Source organism: Poecilia mexicana, unplaced genomic scaffold (genome assembly GCF_051168715.1).
Source record: "Poecilia mexicana isolate PSO_F unplaced genomic scaffold, ASM5116871v1 scaffold_6, whole genome shotgun sequence".
In the NCBI taxonomy this organism is placed as follows: domain Eukaryota; kingdom Metazoa; phylum Chordata; class Actinopteri; order Cyprinodontiformes; family Poeciliidae; genus Poecilia; species Poecilia mexicana.
The window spans coordinates 29,875,134-29,896,590 of NW_028263375.1; the positions used below are offsets into that span (position 1 = coordinate 29,875,134).

The 21,457-nt window shown below is 39.3% G+C and overlaps 1 protein-coding gene across 1 annotated transcript in view; it reads right to left on the minus strand.

Moving 5' to 3' along the window:
- Positions 1-17,785: 17,785 nt before the first annotated feature.
- LOC106920738 (copine-8-like) overlaps positions 17,786-21,457 on the minus strand; it is a 91,083-nt gene continuing 87,411 nt past the window's right edge. The window contains exon 20 of the mRNA XM_088006566.1: positions 17,786-21,373. Within this exon, the coding sequence (XP_087862692.1) occupies positions 21,161-21,373 (213 nt within the window). The 3' untranslated portion in view covers positions 17,786-21,160. The remainder of the gene's footprint in view (positions 21,374-21,457) is intronic.

The following is a 21,457-nucleotide window of genomic DNA, read 5'->3' on the forward strand; positions in this document are numbered from 1 at the left end:
ATTTTGGTCAGTAGTTTTGCTATTGAAACTCTTCCATAGATCCCCCTTTTTTTTTACCTAAATGTGACATATATCAAATAAGACTTGAAAGAAATTTGACTTCTTAATTTAACACCTTGAAATTGGGACTGTGTCTCTTTAAAAACTCCACCTTCAGAGAAGTAGCTTGTACAAAGAGCTCAGCAGATGCACAGTTCCATCAGGTGTTTGCAAATTGCTGCTGGCTAGTCTGAAGGAGCTGAGTGAGGGAGTCGTGGGGGAGAGCTGCTCTGTGAGGTGGAAACTTGGAAACTGCAGCTCAGAGGAGGAGCTTCATCCTCTAAGGCGGAGCTAGGTCCCATCAAGCGTTATGCACATCTGAATGGTTTCCATAGATATTAAAGGATTTCTTAAGCATGCATGAAAGAATCAAGGCGACACTCCATGTTTGTTTTTCATGAGGGAGTGACATTATAACAAGATATAAAGCTAAGAAAAGTAAATTTTGTATAATACTGCCCCTTTAAGACTTTAAAACGTCACCACTCCCAACAAATTAAATAAATCTTTACATTCGAGCTGGTATTTGCACAGTTTTATTCATTCTGAATATCTTTCTGTTGCTATATCTATATATTTTTTAAATTGTCTCTATATTTTGGCATTATAATGTGAGACAGATAATTTGTGAGAAAATCGAATTGCTTAGATGACAACAGTAGCTCAGGCAGGAGGTATAGGAGATTGTCTCAAGTTCCCAACTGTAATTTTATTTCTTTCCCTTTGTGCTGTGCAGTGATGTCTTTTCCTTTCTGCATAACAAGGACATGGTCTGTCAACAAAATACAGTAAATGCATAAATATGAATCTTGTCCAGTCCTTTATCGTTGATCTCCCATAATTACAATTTACAAAACTTGTCATCAAAACTTTAGAAATAGTTTACAACAGTGCACTGTCATATTCACAACATGACCCCCCCTTCTTTCCCCCAGAAAATGACTTAGGCAAAAAAATAAATAAATAAAAATTAGGCAATTATTTTAGGATATTGACAATATCTAAGATTGGCCCAAATGCGACTAGAAATAAGTTACAATACACCTTAGTGCCACCAGAGGGAGACACATTTACTCTCTGCCTTAAAATGTAATGAATAACATTTAAGCAGGTATTAAACATACCTTTATTAACCTCATATCTCTCTATTAAATTTTTATTTATTTATTTATAAATGTGGTGTTTGCTTTTACTTTGAACAAAAAATAGTCATAATTAACCAAAATAAAGGCTCATAGCTTTAATAAAACTCACTTCCCCTCCACCCCCACAAAATACTGCAGGGAAACATTTAAAGTAATGAGCCTAATGTCAGTATCTCTGAGTCGCACCCACTGAGCACTTTTCAGGTGGAAAATCACAGCCTAGTTTCAACATGCTGAGAGCTGACATTTTAACAGCTAAAAAAAAATCTGATAGCTGCTTATTAATGAACTCAAATAAACTGAAAGTAAAATACACTGAGAAGCCTTCAAGAGTTGGTTTCTGTGTCATGACATTTGATATCTGAACCACTACTGTGAAGCATGAATAACTTCCTCACAGCAGGACACAGCTCAGGTAGAAGAAAACAATCAGTTAGCAAAGAGAAATAGGTTTAACTCTCACACGGTCTTAAGAGACGGAGCTCGTCATCAGCTTTTTACCTTGTGCGTGGTCCGATGGGGTTGCACTGAGCTCGTGTGTACTTTAGCAAGTTTTGTGTTTGTGTGTATGAGTGGTTTCGGGAACTGAGAGTCTGACAGGACAATTCGCAGCTATCTGACCGTGACATCTGCTACGGTCCTACTGAGCATCACACTAAGACCAGGAGGGTTAAAAACATAGAACAGGTTAATGCAAATCACAGTAATCTGCTTCTGTTGTGTGAACCAAAGACTTTCATTTATTATATTTGTTCACTTGTCTGGCTGCTCATTATTTAAAACCACAATACTAAGACCACCCAAGAAAGAGTATTTTCCCTCACAATTCATCCGATAATTTCTTCATGTGTTTCACTTCTAATGAAGACTGGAAACTGTAAAAGACTCAAAGAGAGTGAAAGAACCAACTGTTATATGGCTTGTTGTGGAGTTTAATATTCAAACCGCTGCTGAATTTCTGATTAAAATTTGGAGATGTTTGTGACAAGCAGCCAAACAAATGAAACTACATATGGAAAGGTGATGCAGAAGAAGCTTCTTAAGGCTCTCCTATTTCCTATTTTTGCAATTGGTTTAAAAATATGACTTGAATGATTGTGTGAAACACTTTTTTAAAATCAAGAAACATCGTACTTATAAATTTGTTTTAGTCTAGGGAATTCATATTTGCTTTTCTGACATCTGTAGCAATTCTGGTGTTCTAGATCTGAACAGTCAGAAAAAGAGTTTGAACTTTTGGAAGCATTAATTAAGTTTATCTGTAACTAACTTTTCTACATTTTTGGAGAACTTAGTCAGAAATGGCGAAAGTTTGAGGAATGCCTTCAGTTAGCTCCATTTTCAAAACCTCCGAACTTCTGCCTCACAGAGCAGCCGTTCTCCGTGACTCCCTCACTCAGCTCCTTCAGACTAGCCAGCAGGAATTATCAAACACCTGGTGAAGTCTGCTGAGCTCATTATACCAGTTACTTTTCAATGAAATGCTGATAAAAACGTTATTAAAGGGTTAAAAGAGGAGCCATGTTGTGATGACTTCCTGAAGGCAGAGCTTCAGAAAGAGCAGGATCTTTTAAAGAGACAGCAGACCAATATCAAGGCGTTAAATTACAAAGTAAAATTTCTTTTCAGTGATATTTGATATAAACAGCATTTTTATACAGAAGGCAATGCAGTGAATTAACTATAAAATGGTACTATGTGCCTGAAAAACTCATAATACCACCACTTCAAAGTTTGCTTTGAGTTGGGGATTAATGAAAACATCTGCTGGATGGTGTGAGGCGACCGCCTGCCTTCTCCCCCATCAGCTGCCATGACACTCCGCCAAACCCCCCTCCTTCTCGTCAGAATCATTAAAAAGAGGTTTTAGCATGTCACTTCCCCTCCCTTTCACTTTCTAACAATCTCATGAGGCAAAGTGAGAGGAGAAGGTTTAATAGGCGTAGGAGGCCACAGGCGATGCGCGGGGCTGGGGGGCTAGAGGGGGGTGGTGGTTGAGAGCAGGGACTTTCCATCTATTTCCCAGTGTTGAAATAATTTATTCCATTTCCCTTTCTGTGTATCTAAAAGTTTAATACTCCACATGAAAAGTGGCTGTACATGCAAATGTGGGTGGAGTGTTTATTTCTGCCCATCTTTTGTCCCATGTCTTATGCCTCTAAGAGCCGTAAGAGTAAAGAACCCCCCACGCCCCGCACCCACCCACCACCCAACAGCATGTTCCACATGACTTCCTCTGCGCTAAAAATAGACCCATTTACATTGGCATTACACGCCTGGGCTGTCTCTCAATATTTCAGAGACTCACCGGGAAATTGACCATTAATCATTTATCGCCTGTACTGGCTCATCTCAATTTGCGCGCGCACGGTGCACGGTGTCGATGCAACATGGCGGTTTAGCCGGAGCGCAGTCAGTCCTCTAGCGTCTGCTTTTATTCTTACGTGGTTTGTCCATTTAAATGCAATCTGCTGTCCGTTTGATGCCAGGGCTTGATGTTGGGAGGCAGTGAAGCTGCCTCGCTCATATATTGGCCAACTGAGCGTGCCTTGTCATGTGATCCTCCCCTCAGTCCAGTCTGGCGGTCAGATGACAGAAGCGGTCAGCTGTGAGTTTCTGCCGTGGAAAACTGTCCCCTCTGATTTTGTTGCACACTTAGAGCTGGGCTTTAGTTTTTGTCATATTCGTCGGTAATATAATAACTCACCTGCGTGCAAAAGGTTCGGTCTCTCAGATCACCTTCCTCTGTTGTATAATGTATGTACAGATGAGAGGTTGAGCTCTCTGATTTAAATGCTGATTGGCAGCTGTGTTGAATGTAACTTTACAATCTCGGTGGAATATCTAGACGGTTATGGTGCAGAATGAGCAACATGGTGAATCTACAGCCCACAGCATTGTTTCTGGGGGTTTTGTCCACTAGGGGTCACACAGACTCCATCACTTTCCTTCTGCTATACAGTGTCTTTAAAAACAAAATCTACATATGCCTGTAAAATGGCTGGTTTTTATTAAAAAAATAAGATAATTTATCCTCACAAAAACAAACAACATACAAAACAAATACATTAGGGGTGAAAATATAACAATGAAAAAAAGTGTAACAACAGGGTTGCAAAGACAAGTTGTGAAAAAGTATTTGCTTCATCTTTATATTCGCATGTTTGTGGTACGCCCGTAAATCTGACGCACCAGCGACATCCACAAACAACAACAATGGACAGCAAAGTCACTCCTCTGGCTCTACTGGGGGTTCGTTTTTGCTTTGAAAAATGATTTGATTGGATGCTGGAAATGACTGTTGTGTTCATGTTGTGCTAAAGGAGTTAGTCTCTGAGTGAAGTTATTCAAGCCTAATGTGACATCTCTATGCTAAACATGTAGCAGCAGCATAGACGTCCCCAATGCTGATGTCGGCGTCTACAGTCCACATTTCTAAAGAAGTTCCATGAATAATCAGGAAATCCATCCATCCATCCATCCATCCATCCATCCATCCATCCATCCATCCATCCATCCATCCATCCATCCATCCATCCATCCATCCATCCATCCATCCATCCATCCATCCATCCATTTTCTAACACCCTTGTCCCTAGTGGGGGCGAGAGGCCGGGTCACCCTGGACAGGTCACTAGTCTGTCACAGGGCATGTTGTCATATTGTGATAACATTTTCCGTTCTTTATTACAAAGAAACCTGTGCCTTCAAAGACCACTGTTTATGTCTGGATTTAGCATGTCTGGCTTCTTCTGGAGCAGAACTATGATGCATGTCTCACATCAGTGATGTACAGTCGGATAAAATGCGACACGACTGTTTGGACTTGAAAACAATCAGATCCAATTGACTGTCACCTATGGAAGTGGCACAAATCAGAGTTTTGGGGGGGTCAAAAGATCCAAATTGGGCCATTCACACTACCACATAAAAGTTGGACATAAGTTGCATGTGGACAAAAATACGGATTTGATTAGCTAATTTAAACACCTGCTCTACTGATGATCTGCCAGAGAGCTGCTATATGGGTCGCCTTTTTCTTTAACTAAACAGAAACACCAAATTCCACAGCACATCCACTGCTAGCTTTTCAAAGTCAAGCTAGCATAACTGACCTAGTTCCCTCTCCTTCACTATTTTTTTTCCAATTAAGACTTTTTCCTAACCTTGTTATTTAGTTGTCACAGTGTTGACAATTAGTAGCAAACCACTGCATCCCTTTTCCATTTATGTATCATAACTTTTAAGATTTAACACATTATGTTGACAACTTGACAGTTAAAACCAATGATGATCGTTGACAAGCAGCTTTTTGCCCTCCAGCAGGGACATGCTTATTGGGACAGAAAAAATATGATGATTGTAAGAAAACATGTTCTTCAGGTACTCTAGAAGACCAGAATATTTTTGCTTTATTAATATATGACCTGTTTGATCAATTTCAGCCCACTCTCCGGCCCTCCTAGTATGTAGTTCCACCTCTGAGTAAAAGGCTACGAGAATGTCCCAGTGACGTTATTTTAGCCTAAAGAGCTAAAATATTAGATATTAAGGGTGTCCTAACTAATTCCTGAGAAAACACATTTCTACTGAAATCTTTCATTCATTTAGTGGAAAGGACTCGATATTTAACCATAATCCAATGAAGAACCAAAACTTTCATTAGGCATCCTACATTTTTTCACGACTATAAATAGTTTGTGAATGATGTGAGCAAGTCAAACGTTTGGCTTGGGTGAGTGAACTGCCTCTAACCAAGTAGCTGCTTTCAGTCACTACATTTAAGAAAAATGCAAACTTGCTGTTATCCTGCGTATAAAAAAAAAACTGACAGCGATATTTCTGAATATAGTTGTCAGCTGAAGTGCTGATTAAGCTGGATGTGATTGTTAACTGATCAGATACATGGAGCTGCCAGATTCCTGCTCCAGTTTTCTCCCCTCAGCTTTCACATTAGCATGCAGCTTTTAATTAATTAGCTGACGGCGCCGAGGAGCACGGTCTCCTTCAAGTGTCAGATATTCAACAGAACTGAAATAATAGAGACTTAAAATGACAACGACTTGTCATCGCTTCGTCTCATACCAAGGGAGGATTCACTTCCTCCAGGATTTTCTAGCTGTGGCCTAGTTAAAGTAAATGTTTATAAAAAAAACACGTCTGGCTGATTTATCCTCAACTAATAACACATCTCCTAAATGTTTTAGCTTACACTTAGGAAAAGTGAAAGGAAGGAAGAAAAGAGGAAGGGAAGAAGGAAGGGAAAAAAGAAAGGATGCAAGAAAGGAAGGAATCAATGAAGAAGGAATGAAGGACACAAGAATGGGAGGAAGGAAAGAAGGAAGAAAGGGAGGATGCAAAAAAGGAAGGAAGGAAAGGGGGAGGAAAGAAAGAAGGAAGCAAGAATGAAGGAATGAAAGAAGGCAGGATAAAAGATAGAAGGGAAGGAAGCAATGTATAAGGAAGGAAGGAAGGAAGGCAGTAAAAAAGGAAAGTAAGAAAGAAAAAGGCAAGGAAGAAGAAAAGAAGGATACAAGGAAGGAAGGTGGGAAAGGAGGACATAAAGAAATATATATATAAAGAAGGAAGTGGAGAAGGGAGGAGAGGACAGACAGACAAAAGGAAGGACACTAGGAAGAACAAAAGGACAGAAAGAAGGAAAACCAAGGAATACAGGAATGTCACAGCAGGATCAGGAACAGAGTCTGAAGATTTTTCCAAACTCTTTCCCTTTCCTCTTCTGACTCAGACCAGGAAATTCCCAAAATTCCGCTCCATATTTTCCCAGTAGAATCCCTGTCACAAGTATTTATGAAGCTCACTGAAAAGCTTCAGAAGAAGAGAACCCTCGACGTTGGGGTTCCCTTCTCCGTCGAGTCGCCCGTTCATGGCGGCTCCTCTCAGACATTCAGTCGGGCGTTTCCACAGATCTGCCATCAGATTAGCTAAGCTCTCTGTCAGGTTCCGGCCGGTCGGGGCCTCCGTGGAGCCAGACGCCTGCTCCATGTTGCACATAGAGCTGCTGTCTGTCTCAATAGTTAGGCAGTAATGTTTACAGTTACTGTTTTTTCACCCCCGTCCGTTTAATGATGTTGTGTCTTCCTGAAGACTAACTCATTAATTTTCCCTTCGTTTCCAGCGACAGCGAGCTGACAGGCTGTCCACCGGCTGGTTAAACTCTGCCAAGACTCCGGCAGACATGTTTTTGCTTTAACAGCCACGTTTCTTCATGGGTATCTGTTCATTCTCCCTTTAAATCCTTCATATCTGATTCGTAGTTCTTTTACTGTCACACCAGTGAGAGGCATACATAATTTTTTTTTTTAAATCAGCATGAATGCTGTATTAAAGTTTTGTACTTTTAATGATTTATTTGAACTGGGTGGATTATATAAATATATTTATACTCCAACCCTACAATATTATTAGTCTACATTTACTTTATTATGTGTTTCATTGCTACTAACACATTGAGCTTCACATCACGTTATAATGTTATTCCATCAATAAAAACATACCTGGAGTGTTGCCTTGGTTCTATTGGACATGAAAGAGAAATCCCTTAATCTCCACGGCAACCATTCAGCTGTGCAAAATGCCTGGGTGGACCTAGCTCCGCCTTCAATAATGAAGCTCCTCCTCTGAGCCTTGGTACCTTGGTAACACAGTTTCGACGTTACCAAGCTTCTCCCTCCACCACAAACATCAAAACAAATATATATTGTTCACTACTTATTACTCTCCAAACAGTCCTTTGCAGCATGAATACTGTGCACACTGAGTGTGAAATGATGATATTCACGATATGTTGTGCAGCCCAACATAAAGAACAGTTGACATCATTCAAATCTCACGATTCTGCGAAGTATGTTGGATGAATCGGACCCACAACCTAAAGCACATCCCAGGAAAGGTGAAACAAGTTCAATTGACAAAAATGGGAATGTGCAAGATGGATGGATGGATGGCAACTTCTTCTTAGCAGCAACTTTTTGGTTAGACTTTGTAAAAAAAAAAAAAAAAAGCAAACAGGAAGAATTGTGAATCGTATCTCGGATCTGAAAATGCTCTTTTACCTGGGATTGTTTCGCTGGCAGGACCGAACAGAGGGGAACGTTCCATATGCTGGGAACTGGCAATGATGATGACACAAAGTGCAGAAACTCCATCGTTCTGCACTCTACCTTCCTAGTTTTAGTGAGAACGCCAGCAGCAGCATTCTGGATCAGCTGCAGCTGGAGGATTGATTTGTTAGGCAGACCTGTGAAGACACTGTCACAGCAATAAATGTGACTGAAGATGAGTTTCTCTAGAGCTCACTGAGACATTAGTTCTTTACTCCTAGAGATGTTCTTCAGGAGATAGAAGGCCGACTTTGTAACTGTCTTTATGTGGCTCTGAAGGTTCAGGTAAGAGTCCATCACTCCTCCCAGATTTCAGGCCTGATCGCTGGTTCCTAATTGTGATAATTGACTCTAGACAGTTCCTCTTTGGGTCCAAAGCCAATAACTTCAGTCCAGAGTTTATATGGGCAGCAGCACAGGTGAAGCAATCAGCAGCCAGCAAGATTAGGAGGAGCAGCAGAGAACACGGCAGGAACAAGGAAATCATAGGAGATTCACCTGACATTAATGCGCTTACTGAATGTTGGTTCTGACCAGAGTTCGTATTTCACCCTTGACTGCCTGATAGAGCACTTCTTCTGCTTCTGACTCGCAGCGCTGCCTCATGTTTATTATATAATAATCTAAGAAAAGACTGCCATAGCCTGGGAAGGCCTGAGCTTGTGTAAAAATAGACTGACAGCAGTGGGGGTGGGGGAAGTTGGGAATGATCTGCCTATTTTTAGCACCGGCGCTCCTGTCCACGCCTAAGAATAGCAAAGAGAGATGCTTCATATTCACCCTGCGCCTGTCAGGCCATTCTCATTCCTGACTGGAGCGAACAGACGATTGGTGCAGGCCGGAGTGCTGGCCGGAAAGGTCCTACAGGTGCATGTCATCAATTTTTATTTATTTATATCTTTTCAAATATCAGTCCATACTCCACTACTCATCACAAAGCGTTTGTTTTTTTTGTTTTAGCACGCGGACTGTTGCTCGCAGGTTGATGAGCTCGTGAGCGACGACAGGGGAAATAAAGCGGGTGGAAAACATGCGCTCTGAGAGCCGTCTGGCCCCCCCGCATCAGCCTGACAGATATTAGAGCCATGCTGAGCTCGTTCAAGTCTGCTTTATTGCTTTAGAGCGTCGGCACTCTAAGCAGCTGGTGCTACGGGATAAAGGTGGGACATGGGAGGCATCAGAGGACTGAAGAGTGGGAAAAAAAATAGTTTTCTGTTTGTGTCGAAGAAGAAAAGGAATGATAGAACTTTTAAAAATAATAATAATAATAAAAAAGTTTTAAGCGCATTAGAAGTTGATTTTGTTAAGTCAATATGGGAACTTGTCTTTTTTACTTAGCTTTCTAGCATGTTAAAATGTTATTCCCTCATCAAAAACATTCATGGAGTGTTGCCTAAATTTTTTTGTTGATGTTTGAGACATTTCTGACGGTATCAAAATAAAAATAAATGAAAAGCATATTTTGAAAATCTGTTGATTTAGTGTCACTTTTTAAATTTGGACTACAGAACCTTGCACTCCACACTTTGCTCCACAGATTAACATTTTGCATGTGTCCAAGTATTAAGTAACTCTGTATTGGTTTGTAATATGTGACATTTTTCAGTACAAAGTTGCATACCATCACATCCTTAATCACAACACAACTCTTTTTGGTTGGTCATTTAGGTGCCTCTATTATTGTTAGTCAACAAACCATAATTCCTAAACCTACCACACAAACAGCGGCTATTTTCCATGCGGTGGTGTCTTTCCTAGTAAAGTATAACATTAACCTAGCATGTTCCTCAGCTTAGGGCTGAGAATTCCAATTAAAGTTTCCAGATATAGCTTGAAGTGGGAGGCGACCTTAATGGCACAATAACTCATCACGAAGTTAAAAGTAATGCGAAGATAAACACAGAGAGCAGATAGCAGCTCATTAAAATGTTGAACGATCCTACAAATGAGGAAGGGAGCAAAGTCTACTGGCTGTAATTAGCACACTGTCACTCGTTGCACAGCAACCCACGTTCTTAGTATGTCAGATTACTCCCGAACTGCTATAAAAAATAATAATGAAAATACTCGAAATGCAGAAAAACACACATCTTGTATGACCCTAACCCTAAAAACACACATTTCGTATGAATCAAGACCAGTGGTCAGTCATCATTGGAGGTTTTCACTGGGATGTGTTTGGTGTAGTAAGTCAGCAAACTTATTGGGTATCATAATCTTAGTGGCAACCGAACTATTTGAATGTATTTATCAGATTATCCAGCCCTTTTGGAATCTTTGAATGTTATTTTGGGAACTAGCTAGCTAGCGCTTGATAACTTTAAAAACATTTATAAAACCCTCCTGCAGTTCTTTGTAACTTCATAAAACTTTTTTTTTTAACCCTCCCGCGGTCTTACGAGATGAGCTTTTTAGCTTTTTACGCCGCGTGCGGTTCGGCGGGGTCGCACTGATCCCGCGCGCACTGTTTACGATGATCCCGCCATCCCCCGCTGGCCGACCGACCGTTACACATCCGCCGCGCTACTCCTGAGCATCGCGCTAAGCCCGCGGTGGAGAATAATAATGGAGCAGCCCCATAAACATGAATGCACAAATAATGCAAGTATCAGAAGTGTCAACATGAAAAAAAAAAAAAAAACAAACATTCAGGGCTTCTTCTGGCACAAATCTGTGATGGCTTAACATGAGAGAGAGAGAGGCGCCTCCATGTTTGTTAAACTGCTGTTGTCATGTAAAATCCTCAACAACCTTAAGCCCCTTCAGACGCCTTGACATGAAGTAGAAAATAGAATAATCCTATTAAAACCTTGCTTTTTATTAGTTCCTCAGCCACTGAGATTTCTGACTTATGATGTTTTCAAGTAATAATAAAGTGAGAGTATTATCTTGAATATATCGGTATTTATATTAAAGTCAGTGGTCAAATCATTTTTGCGCTCGTTGGAGAAGACAATCCCTCTTGCAGCGGATGGCTGGTATTAGTTATGTAAATAAAAAAATAAGTTTACTCAAACATATCAAAAGGAGGCCTGTATTAATGGGGTGCTATTTGTAAAATTACAAAATATTTATATATTTATATTTATATCCAAATATTAACGGCAATAATTTGTGGGTTTTAGCCTGACTGTCGTAAGAGAAAAGAAAGGGGTTTATTTTTCAAAGTTTCACCATTTTACACATTCATTTATAAAAGTCCTAATTTCAAACTATTTAACCTGAAGCTAAATGCTTCAGGTTAAATAGCATCTACTACTAATAGGTTAAATTAGCTTGCTTATAAAAATTTAGTTTAGAGTTAACTTCAGAGTTAATATTGACTCGCCCACAGTTAGCACACTAACAAAAAAAATTTAGCTTGCAAACTAAACATTTATTTAACTTGCTAACTGTTTTGCTAACTATTAGCTAAATGGTCAACTATTTAGTGAGCTAAATAGTTAGTTAAGTAGTTAACTATTTATGAAGAGTTAGCTTGTTAAATAGTCAGCAAGTTGAATAGTTAGTTTGCGAACTAGATAGAACCCAAATATGCAGCTTAAATGTTCAGCGTAAATATTTATGATTTTAAAAAGGAATTCCCACTTTTTTGCTCTTACAACAGGCTAAATAATACAAATCATTGCTGTTGGTTTGTGGCTGGGTAGCTTTACAAACAGCACTCCTCTCTGCAAGGAGAAGCGGGTAAAAACAACGGGCGCTTTGGCGGTTATATACGGGCATTTCTGTCTTTAAGAAGTGTAATAGATTTCCTGAAAAGTCGGGTAGACAGAGGCAGTTTCTCAGTGAGCAGAGCCTTTGGAAGCTGGACAGAACGACACCCTGTTGTAACTCGTTTCATCTCGAGATGAGTGTTGGAGAGGTGTAATGGTGTGAATCTCCTCCAGTAATCTGGCTCTGCTTTAAAAGTCATTGGCTGGCTGCGTCAATCAAGACAGGTGTCCATCAGGAACGAGAACGCCTCTTATTTTTAGGTTTAGCCGGCCACCAATAACTGTAAGAGCCAAAAATTCCTGTGGCATTTTACAGTGCTTCAAAAAGCATTTGTCCCCTCATCAGAAGCTGACTTATTTGCTTCTGATGAGCAAATAAAATTTAACATCAAGATAGATAACCTGAGAACTCCCAAAATTCAGATTTCAAATTTCATTTAAGGGAAAATGCTTTAGATGTTTTGTTTATTTATTTTGGATGTTTAAAATGTTTTCCAGTCCCAGTGTTAATTGTTCGTTAGAATTTAAGGTTTATTGATCTTTGAGAATGTGTTCTTGCATTATTATGCCATTACCGTTACATTACTAGAAACAATATCATTGTTTATCGCGATAACTTGTGAGAATTTATAGTCCAGGAAAAGTTTTTATTGCGACAGACCTACAGCTTGTGAAATTGAATTCTACTTTCCAAAATATTTTTCACTGCAGTTATTTCAGTATTGACCCTGATTTTCTCAGGTTATTTTTGTCTGACATAAACGTTTGGTGACCTGGAACACCTAAGAGCGAGCAAAAATAATAATAATAAATAAAAAACACAAGACAAATCTGGAAGTGTAAATATTTTTTCACAACACGGTGCAATGTTCCCAAAGGAGCCCAAAAGAGATTACTTTTTTTTGGTTCTCAACCGCGGGGAAATAAACACCACAACAAGACGTATTATATGAATATTTATTCAAATATTGTAATTCTTACAGATACGGTCTTTTAAAATAATCAGATGCTTGTGGCTTTTGTTGTTCCTCTGAAACCTGTGCTGTCTTGTCATCTCTAACTCCTCATTTTAAGGAGTTTATAGGAATAAACTTTTTTTTCATGTGTAACATCATGCAAAAAAACAAAAAAAAAAAAACATACTGTTTGGAAGATGATTTTCTTTTAAAAAAAGGAACTGTAAATTGTTGAAATTTAGCATCAACTACAAAAATAACTTTAAACAAAACGTTTGGAACTACATGAAGGGCAAGTTAGATCAGATATTTTCTATTTTCTTTCTCACATGACTAACTCTGGCTGTGTGTCAGTGAAGTTGAAAGAAAGAAAGAAAGACAGAAAGACAGAAAGAAAGAAAGAAAGAAAGAAAGAAAGAAAGAAAGAAAGAAAGAAAGAAAGAAAGAAGGAAAAAAAGAATATTCATTATTTAAACAGAACATCTGAAGGCATTGCATGATCCCCAGATCAATCAGTGAGCTACTTAAGGCAAACAAGTCCTTGAAATAACACAAAGTACAATTAATCATTGTTTCGACCCACCGATGCATCATGTCTGCAAAAAAAATAAAATAAATAAAATAAAATAAAATCCAACACATGCAAACTTGGTGCATGCTAGAGTAACACATCAGGATATTATAACAGAATATTCATCACAGGCATTCAAATAAACCACTTTGTCCGATATAATAATTTACAGTTTACACAGTTTATATTACATGTGTGAAGATTACTGGGCGTTCTTATGGCCGGCTCTTGGCAGACTGATTCAGACAGTGCAAATACAGCTAGAACCAGATAACATACACTGGATAAAAATACAATCACTTTTCCCCCTCTGTGTCTTACGTTAAATCAGACCAAGCTTTTCTTGTTTTAGGTTAGTTAGAATTACCAAAATTATTTCCATTTGCTAAATGAATGAATGACATTTTGCAAGAATAGTTTTTAGAGATTCCTTTTGTAATGTTATATCCTTGAATTCAAAAGTTTAGCTTGACTTAAGTTAGTGCGACTCCAAATAGGTTAACCAATCAGAAGTTTGTAGAATGAAGCCCAAAAGGTTTGACCCAAGTCGTACGGTTTAAGTCTGTTATCTCTGATACCAACCAAATGTATGTAAACGTTATTTTTGAATTCGAGGAAAGTCACAACAAATACATTTCTAAAAAAAATGTTCTTAAGTTTTCTGGCATGTAGCAAATAGAAATCATTTTGTTAATTCTAACTAAGCTAAAACAAGAAAAGTTTGGTCTGATTTAACTTCAGAAATAAAGAAAAAAAAATGTGTGTGTGTTGTTATTCAGTATGTAAATATCTGGTTTTGATATTTCGTGGTATTTTTACCCCACGCCGGTTTGTCCGCTTGTGATTTCAACATTCTCCTGCACTGTAAAACTGTCCCCAATGTTGACTCCAGTTCCCACATGGATGTGCTCTCACGTGAAAGTACCGATTAAATAACTGGACCTCCTCATCCTGAAGGTGAAAACTCTAAAAAAAAAAATTAATAAAAAAAAAAATAAATAAAAATTATATATATATATATATATATATATATATATATATATATATATATATATATATATATATATATATATATATAAACAAGGAGCATCTCTAATAACACAGCTGGAATGTAGTTCTATTTTGTAGTAAAGCAGTAATTTGATTTCTAAATGGCATTATCAATGACCTCCGTAATAACGTTGCAGATTTTGGCCGTATTAAAAACAGCAGAAGCGTTTCCCGGAGCTCTGCTCCAAGCAGCCGGTGCCGCCCCGTCAGCCTGGCTGAGCACCTGTTTCCAGGGCTCTCTGCCACGAGGGGAACATGTTTAGGAAGAACCGTGTTCCCTCCAGCAGAGCTTGTAGTGGAGTCCAGGGAGGCTGCTATGTAGGCACAGAGGGGCGAGAGAGTTTCCCAATAAGACACTTCATGTTGGGGTTCCTTCCTACTTTGTCCTAACTCTGTGTTTTATTTGTGCTGCACAGGAGAACAACCTGATGTGCATAAATGTTTTAACATGTTGTAGGATTTTTTTGTTGTTGTTTCATCATTATATAAGCAGAAAATGTCTTCAAAAGGAACCTTAAACAATATGACATTTCTTAAAATAGCAGCAGCTCTGGACATGGTATACAAACAACCAAACCGTAAACAGCATTAGTTTTAGCCCAATGCTACACAATAAGTGAAGAAAGTCAACTTTCAGAATGTTTTTCTCTCGCTTTTATTCACTATTCAATGATTATATGTTCAGCATAAATGTAGCCTCATATGTTGCAATTTTAGTGGGACATGAGTTCTTGTCCATTTTGTGCTAGTTATGCTAGCCAGAGGAACGAAGCAGCTTGAATAAATTGGAGAATCATCCCAATAAATTATTTTAACCTATGTTTTATAATGAATGAAAAAAAGAAATAGAAATAAAAATTAATGATGAAAAAATGTATTAAGATATCATTTTTACAATTTTCCTCACATTTGGAGGATTTCTCCCCCCCCAAATCAAACTCAATGGGAGAAATCCCAGGCAGACCACTTAAGGGAAATGAGAATCAAGTGGAATTTCTAAGTTAGGCAATGCAGGTCGTATTGTTAAAGGTTCCTTTGAAAATTTCCAGAATTTTTTAAAAATCAAGATGTTCTTTGGACATTTTATTTAAAATCAAACCAGTAAGAAAACAACGAGGTCTGTGTCAGGATTGTTTGACGCGTATTAAAACCATAAACCTTCACCCGTTACAAGCTGTCCATATGTTTGCTATAACAGAACAAAGACTAGATTATTGTAAAAGCTTGGAGCATTTGAAATAAAAAAAAACAAAACAGTTTTCCCCTCACAAAACTCTCCGTCATCACTCAGACGTGACGTTATGTAAGTGTCATGCATGTTTCATATATAAATACACGTCCTGGATGTTTGGAGTGGTTGTGAGATGAGGATGGGATGTTGCCACGATAAATAAATGAAAGGCGTTGCCTTTTGTTTTGGACCGGAGCGGAGCTCGGGGGGAGGGGGGGGTCACAGAGTAGCGGCAGTCTGATGCGAGTCCAGCTTCCACAATATTTACATGTAATAGATTTCCCGCCTGTTCCGGCTTCATCTGCTGTTCCTCCAGTCATGGACTGAGACTACAGAGTGCTACATTGTGCAATTCCACATTCACGCTTTTGTACAATAGGTCCCAGCCAGGACAGAACACCACGACGTCCAATCCCCATAACCACACAGGGAGGAACCCTATTCAGTCAAAACTGAACAAGCTGTTGTTTTTTTCAGGGATTGAGACGCTACACTTAACAGCATGTTAAATTTGGCAGAAATAACATTGCTACAGAGTGTTTTTTTTATCATAAAGTTGATTTTCTAACACATGAAACATACATCGTTATCTAACCGTTTATGCTTATAAAAATACAGGCCTGTCGTTCATGATTTAAATATGAATAACGTCTGCAGAAACATTGATAAGGCCTGTTAGTCATGATTTAAATATGATTACAGGCCTCCGTATAAAATGTAATTCCTTTATATGAGCAGTAAAGAAGCAGCATCTCACAAACAGTACGCACAAAAAAGGCAGAACTCTGTACAAGTGTATAAACATCTCAGAAAATGTTATAGAAGCAGTAAATAACCAGATGTTCTAATGAAAACATCATCAGCCAAGAAGTATACTGTGATTTTGAGGCGTGAGTTTAAAAAATTGTTGTAAACATTCTTTATATAGATTCCTTGACTGAATAGGGCCCTAAAGACACAGGTTAAAATCTACTGTACAGTATGCGGCACACAAATATACAGGAAAACATCAGTTCACACATTTACATAAAGAAAGACGGCCCTCTATATGCAGAGTTTGATGACTGATTGGGAGGAAAATGTTTGTGCTTTGCGACGAGTTAAATTCGCGGTGGACCTGTGACGGGGCGCAGCCACACGGCCAAACTTGTCTAAAAGTGACAGTGCAGTTACCTGAACCACTGGGCTTTGATTATGAAGACTGATCTCTTGTGGACTCAGAAAATGTTGCGGCTGACTTCTTGTGGCTCAAACAGCAACAGCAGATTTCAGTGGGTTAGCAAGAAAAAAATAATAATTTAAAGTTCTCAAGATCCACATGGGCCAATAAACAATTCTGACAATATTAAATATTTGAGTAAAAATATCTTTATGGTAGTAAAACATACTTTGAAGCCAACTGATTAAATGGTCTGTTGCGACTCTTACTAAAACTGCTAGTATGATAACATCCAATTTACAATTGTTCATTTTAGGTTTAATAATACAGTAGAGCGATGTTTTCACAATACAGAAATGGTGAACCTCTTGGCAATCTTTTTAAAATATGGCTTTTCAGATAAACCTACACAGCAGCTGGCCAACAATATAGAGTAATTACCAACTGAGTTCTGTGGTTACTTTTGAGGCTTGCTAGTTATTAGCAAACTTATCTATTGCAGTAGCTAGCCAGCTTTTATCTGATTATTGAGTCAACAGACATGCTAACTATAAAGTTTGTTGCTAACATTTGATTGTAAAAACATTGGATTTGTAACGTAACTTTGAGTCTTAAATAGTTTTTAGCAAACCTATCAATCACAGAACCAAGAAACTTCTGGAACTATTTATCATCCAGCAAAATTTGTGATTGTGACAGGTCTGTGTGGAAGATGGAGGTACATATTAGCAAAAGGATTAATTGACCCAGAGCTGCTCAATGTGCCCTTCACTCCAAAGTAAAGAAGTGGTTCTTATACACAGAGACATTAAAGCAGTATGATATGTTTTACCCATAAATTTATGCTGGCAGTGCCACAGATAAGAAATTTTCACTGAAATCTATTGAGCTGTCAGTGGTAATCTCACGTTGGACAAGGTAAACAGGGAAGCCGCCAAATGAGTCCGCTGTAACTGTCTAAGTCTGAGTGGAGCGCTGCTGCCGTCACGAAGCTTACAGGGGGTTTAAAAAATGTACACTTAAACTTACATTTTTTGTAATCATTGGGAAAATCTGCCAGTAAATTTAAACCAAACGAAAGACTATATTGGTTTTTTTCTCCCCACCATGTCAGTGTTCAGGAAGAGAGGGAACAAAAAACAGAGGTGGCGAACAGGACTGAGCATCTGGACGAGCTGACTGCCACAACCGTCCCTGAAAGGAGCACTACCGTAAGGCCTGTGATATTCTAGCATTAATTCACAGATTGTTTCTGTCTGAACACATGAAACACAGAATGGCCTTGAAGAAAACAGTCCATTGAGATGAACACTTACAACATGAAAGAGCAACAGGAGGTGTGTTTCCACGCCTTGGAAAGCTCCTGCTGTTACGTAAGGCAGGGTCCGTTTAGGACAAATGTGACACACTCTGTGTTTCCCACGCTGCCGTAGTTCAGCTGACCTCGCAATACTTCATTTATTTTATATTTAGCAGTAGGAATTAATAATAATAAAAATAAAAAAAAATCAAAGAACATGGTGACACATCCTTCTCTGGGTGTTAAGTGCTGTTTTCGCCCCTCACATTTCTGGCTCCAAATAGTTTTAATTGCTGACATGGCAGCCAAAAAAGTGTAAACGCTGGTTTATAAAAACCCACTGACAGATTTTCTCCAAAAATCTTTTTTTTTTTTTTTGTTATTATTCTGGGACTTTTTTTTTTAACAAGTTTGACACTGGCACATAGGTTTTAGGTGGACCGCTCCTCCTAAACTCTACGGCTTGTCAGACAAATTTTAATGTTAGGCAAAAATAACCTGAGTAACACGCTTTAAAAACAACATATCCAAACCTACGCTCACAAAGAAGACCAGCTTAAAACTGACAGCATTTCAGAAACAGAACGTCAAACAAACGCTCATGATAGTAGTGTGGTGGTTGTCCAGGGCTTCTGGCCCTGGACAACTGGCCATGGATAATGGAACCATGAACTCTGTTCTTTAGCAAGAAATCCTAAAGGAGGATGTCCGGTCGTCCGTTTGTTACTTTAAGAAGACAGTTTTATGTGTAAAGTTCCTTCACAGCAACGAGGCAGACCTACAGCCACGAAACACATGTGTTGCCACAGAGGGTGGCAGCAACCAATTATTAGTTTTAGGGCGCAATTATTTTTTCCACACTAGGCCAGGATAATGTTTTTCCGTTAATGAAGGATTGCATCATTTGAGAATAACATAATTTTCTAATTACTCAGGTTATCTTTGCCTGATATTAAAAATCTATTTGATCATTTAAACAGTTAAATTTCAAATAAAAGCAAAAACTTTTTCACAGAGCGTTGCGTGAGTTCTCACTGGATAAGGAGTTTGAGTTTCATCGGCTGGTTATCAGCTCTTTGAGCATTAATTCAGTGTGTTGATACCTGCTCTGATTACAAACAAATTGGCATGAGAGGTTTTAGAGAATTTAGTAATGATCTTGTATAACAAAATAACCGTTAAAGCTGCAGTATGTAACTTTTACATTAAAAAAGTTTTTATTTTATTTTTTTTTTACATATTTGTTGAAGCTGTCACCATTTTGTGACGGTATAGTAAGAGACAGATTATGAAATAAAAAAATTAAGCTCCTCCACCTCCTCAGTGCTAACTAGAAACAACCAATGAGAGCCAGGAGGTGGGTCTTAGTGCTGTCAATCATCCTAATGATCATACTCCTCTCTCTCCCCACTTTTCTCTCTGCTATAATCCTGTAGTGATTGCTAATGCTAGTTAGCATGGCCACCAATGACGGCGGATAAACTGTTTTTCTGTAACTGTAAGTTGTTTCTCTGCCATTAGCCTATTTAGCAGCAAGTACACGAGGTTGAGTGACAACACTAAGACCCGCCTCCTGGCTCTGATTGGTTGTATTGGGTGGGGAGTGGTGCATTTCTCCAGACAGCAGCAGCAGCTCAGGGAGGAGGTGGAGATCGATCTTTTCACATTATTTTTCTCATATTAAATTGTCCCAACACAGTGACAGTTTTAAAAAATATGCAAAAAAAAGACATTTTTTTAAATAAAACTTTCATAATGTAGCTTTAACTAACATAATTCACAAGACTTGTTATTCACAAGAAAAGATGTGACATTTACATTTTGTACAGAGTAAAGTAGGAGGTAGAGAGACGTAACCAAAACACAGCGATGCCTCTGAAGTGCAGCTGTATTTTCACAAAAAACAGCGGCGCTGTGGATCGCAGCTCACAGTCAGAGACTCTGTAATGAGAGGTGTGTGTTTTTGACTGCTGGGCTTGGAGATCCTCATTTCCAGAAGCCACGGTGTAGACGGGACGATGCCTGTGAATGTTTTCTGAAGTTAACAGTAAGGCTGGTTGGAGTCCCAGCTGCATTTGACTTGACCCGAACCCCAGGGAGCGCCGCTTCCTGCTGGTGGGCGGAGCGGAAGGAGGGAAGATCTCAGGTGGTGACGGGTTGGTCTGTGGCGGAAGTTAGCAGTGTTAGCGGCGGTGCGGAGGGAACGAACCCTGAGTGTGGGACGACACTGCATGCTTCTTCTACACTAAAACATGCTCTACTTATTTAAAAAGAAACAAAGTATAACTGCTGTACATGTAGGGGGGGGAAGCAAATGGGATCAGGGCCTAAAAGTTTTAAATTCACAACCTCCTGGTTCTGCAGGTGAAAAATATGACTCTGAAAGGTTTTCACATTGAACGGTATAAATCGTTAATCACCTGAAAGAAAAACCCTCTCCGCTTTCCACATGTAAACATTGAAGTATCAAGAGATTTTGTGAAAGGTTCAGGAAGTGGATGCAGAAGAACAAAGAGGAACGGACAGTGTTTGCGACCAAAGAGTCTCACTATTCCGAACCTTTTCTGGACGTCCTGTTCCTTCTCCTCTTCGTTGGATTTCCGCCGGTTGGAAAGATTTCCAACCACCATGACCTTCTAAATTACCCGAGCATAAAGTCCCGTCACTGAAATCATGGAAGCATCCCCAAGTCAGGGCTACACGCTGCAGCCAAACATTCCTGAAAGTGCAATGCGAGACAGTGGGTGAAGTTCACCGTGTGCTCACAGGCTTCCAGTGAAGACTGTAGCGAGAAAAGGAAGCTCAAAGAGAAGATTGGAAGCCGGTAAAAGCTGGCCAGCCGATGCAGAGGGTTGGGGGCCTCGGCCCTTTAGATCCGGCTTACCCGTCTGGTGTGGAGAGGGTGGATGGCCGGGGGCGGACACGGGGTGTAAGGTGGAGGCTGGGGGCCAGGTTTTATCCCTCGGGTCCTCATGTAGGAGAGAAACTGGTCGGGGATTTCGGCGAGCACTTCTTTAGCCAGACGAGCCATGCTCAGGATGTGGTTACCTCGCCGGTCAATGTAGTCTCTGAAAGGAACAAACTAAAGAGAAAAAGAATCGAAGAAATGAGAGATATGGAAGGTGGAAATTAATTAGGCAAAAGGAAAATGGTGAAGAAAAGAGAC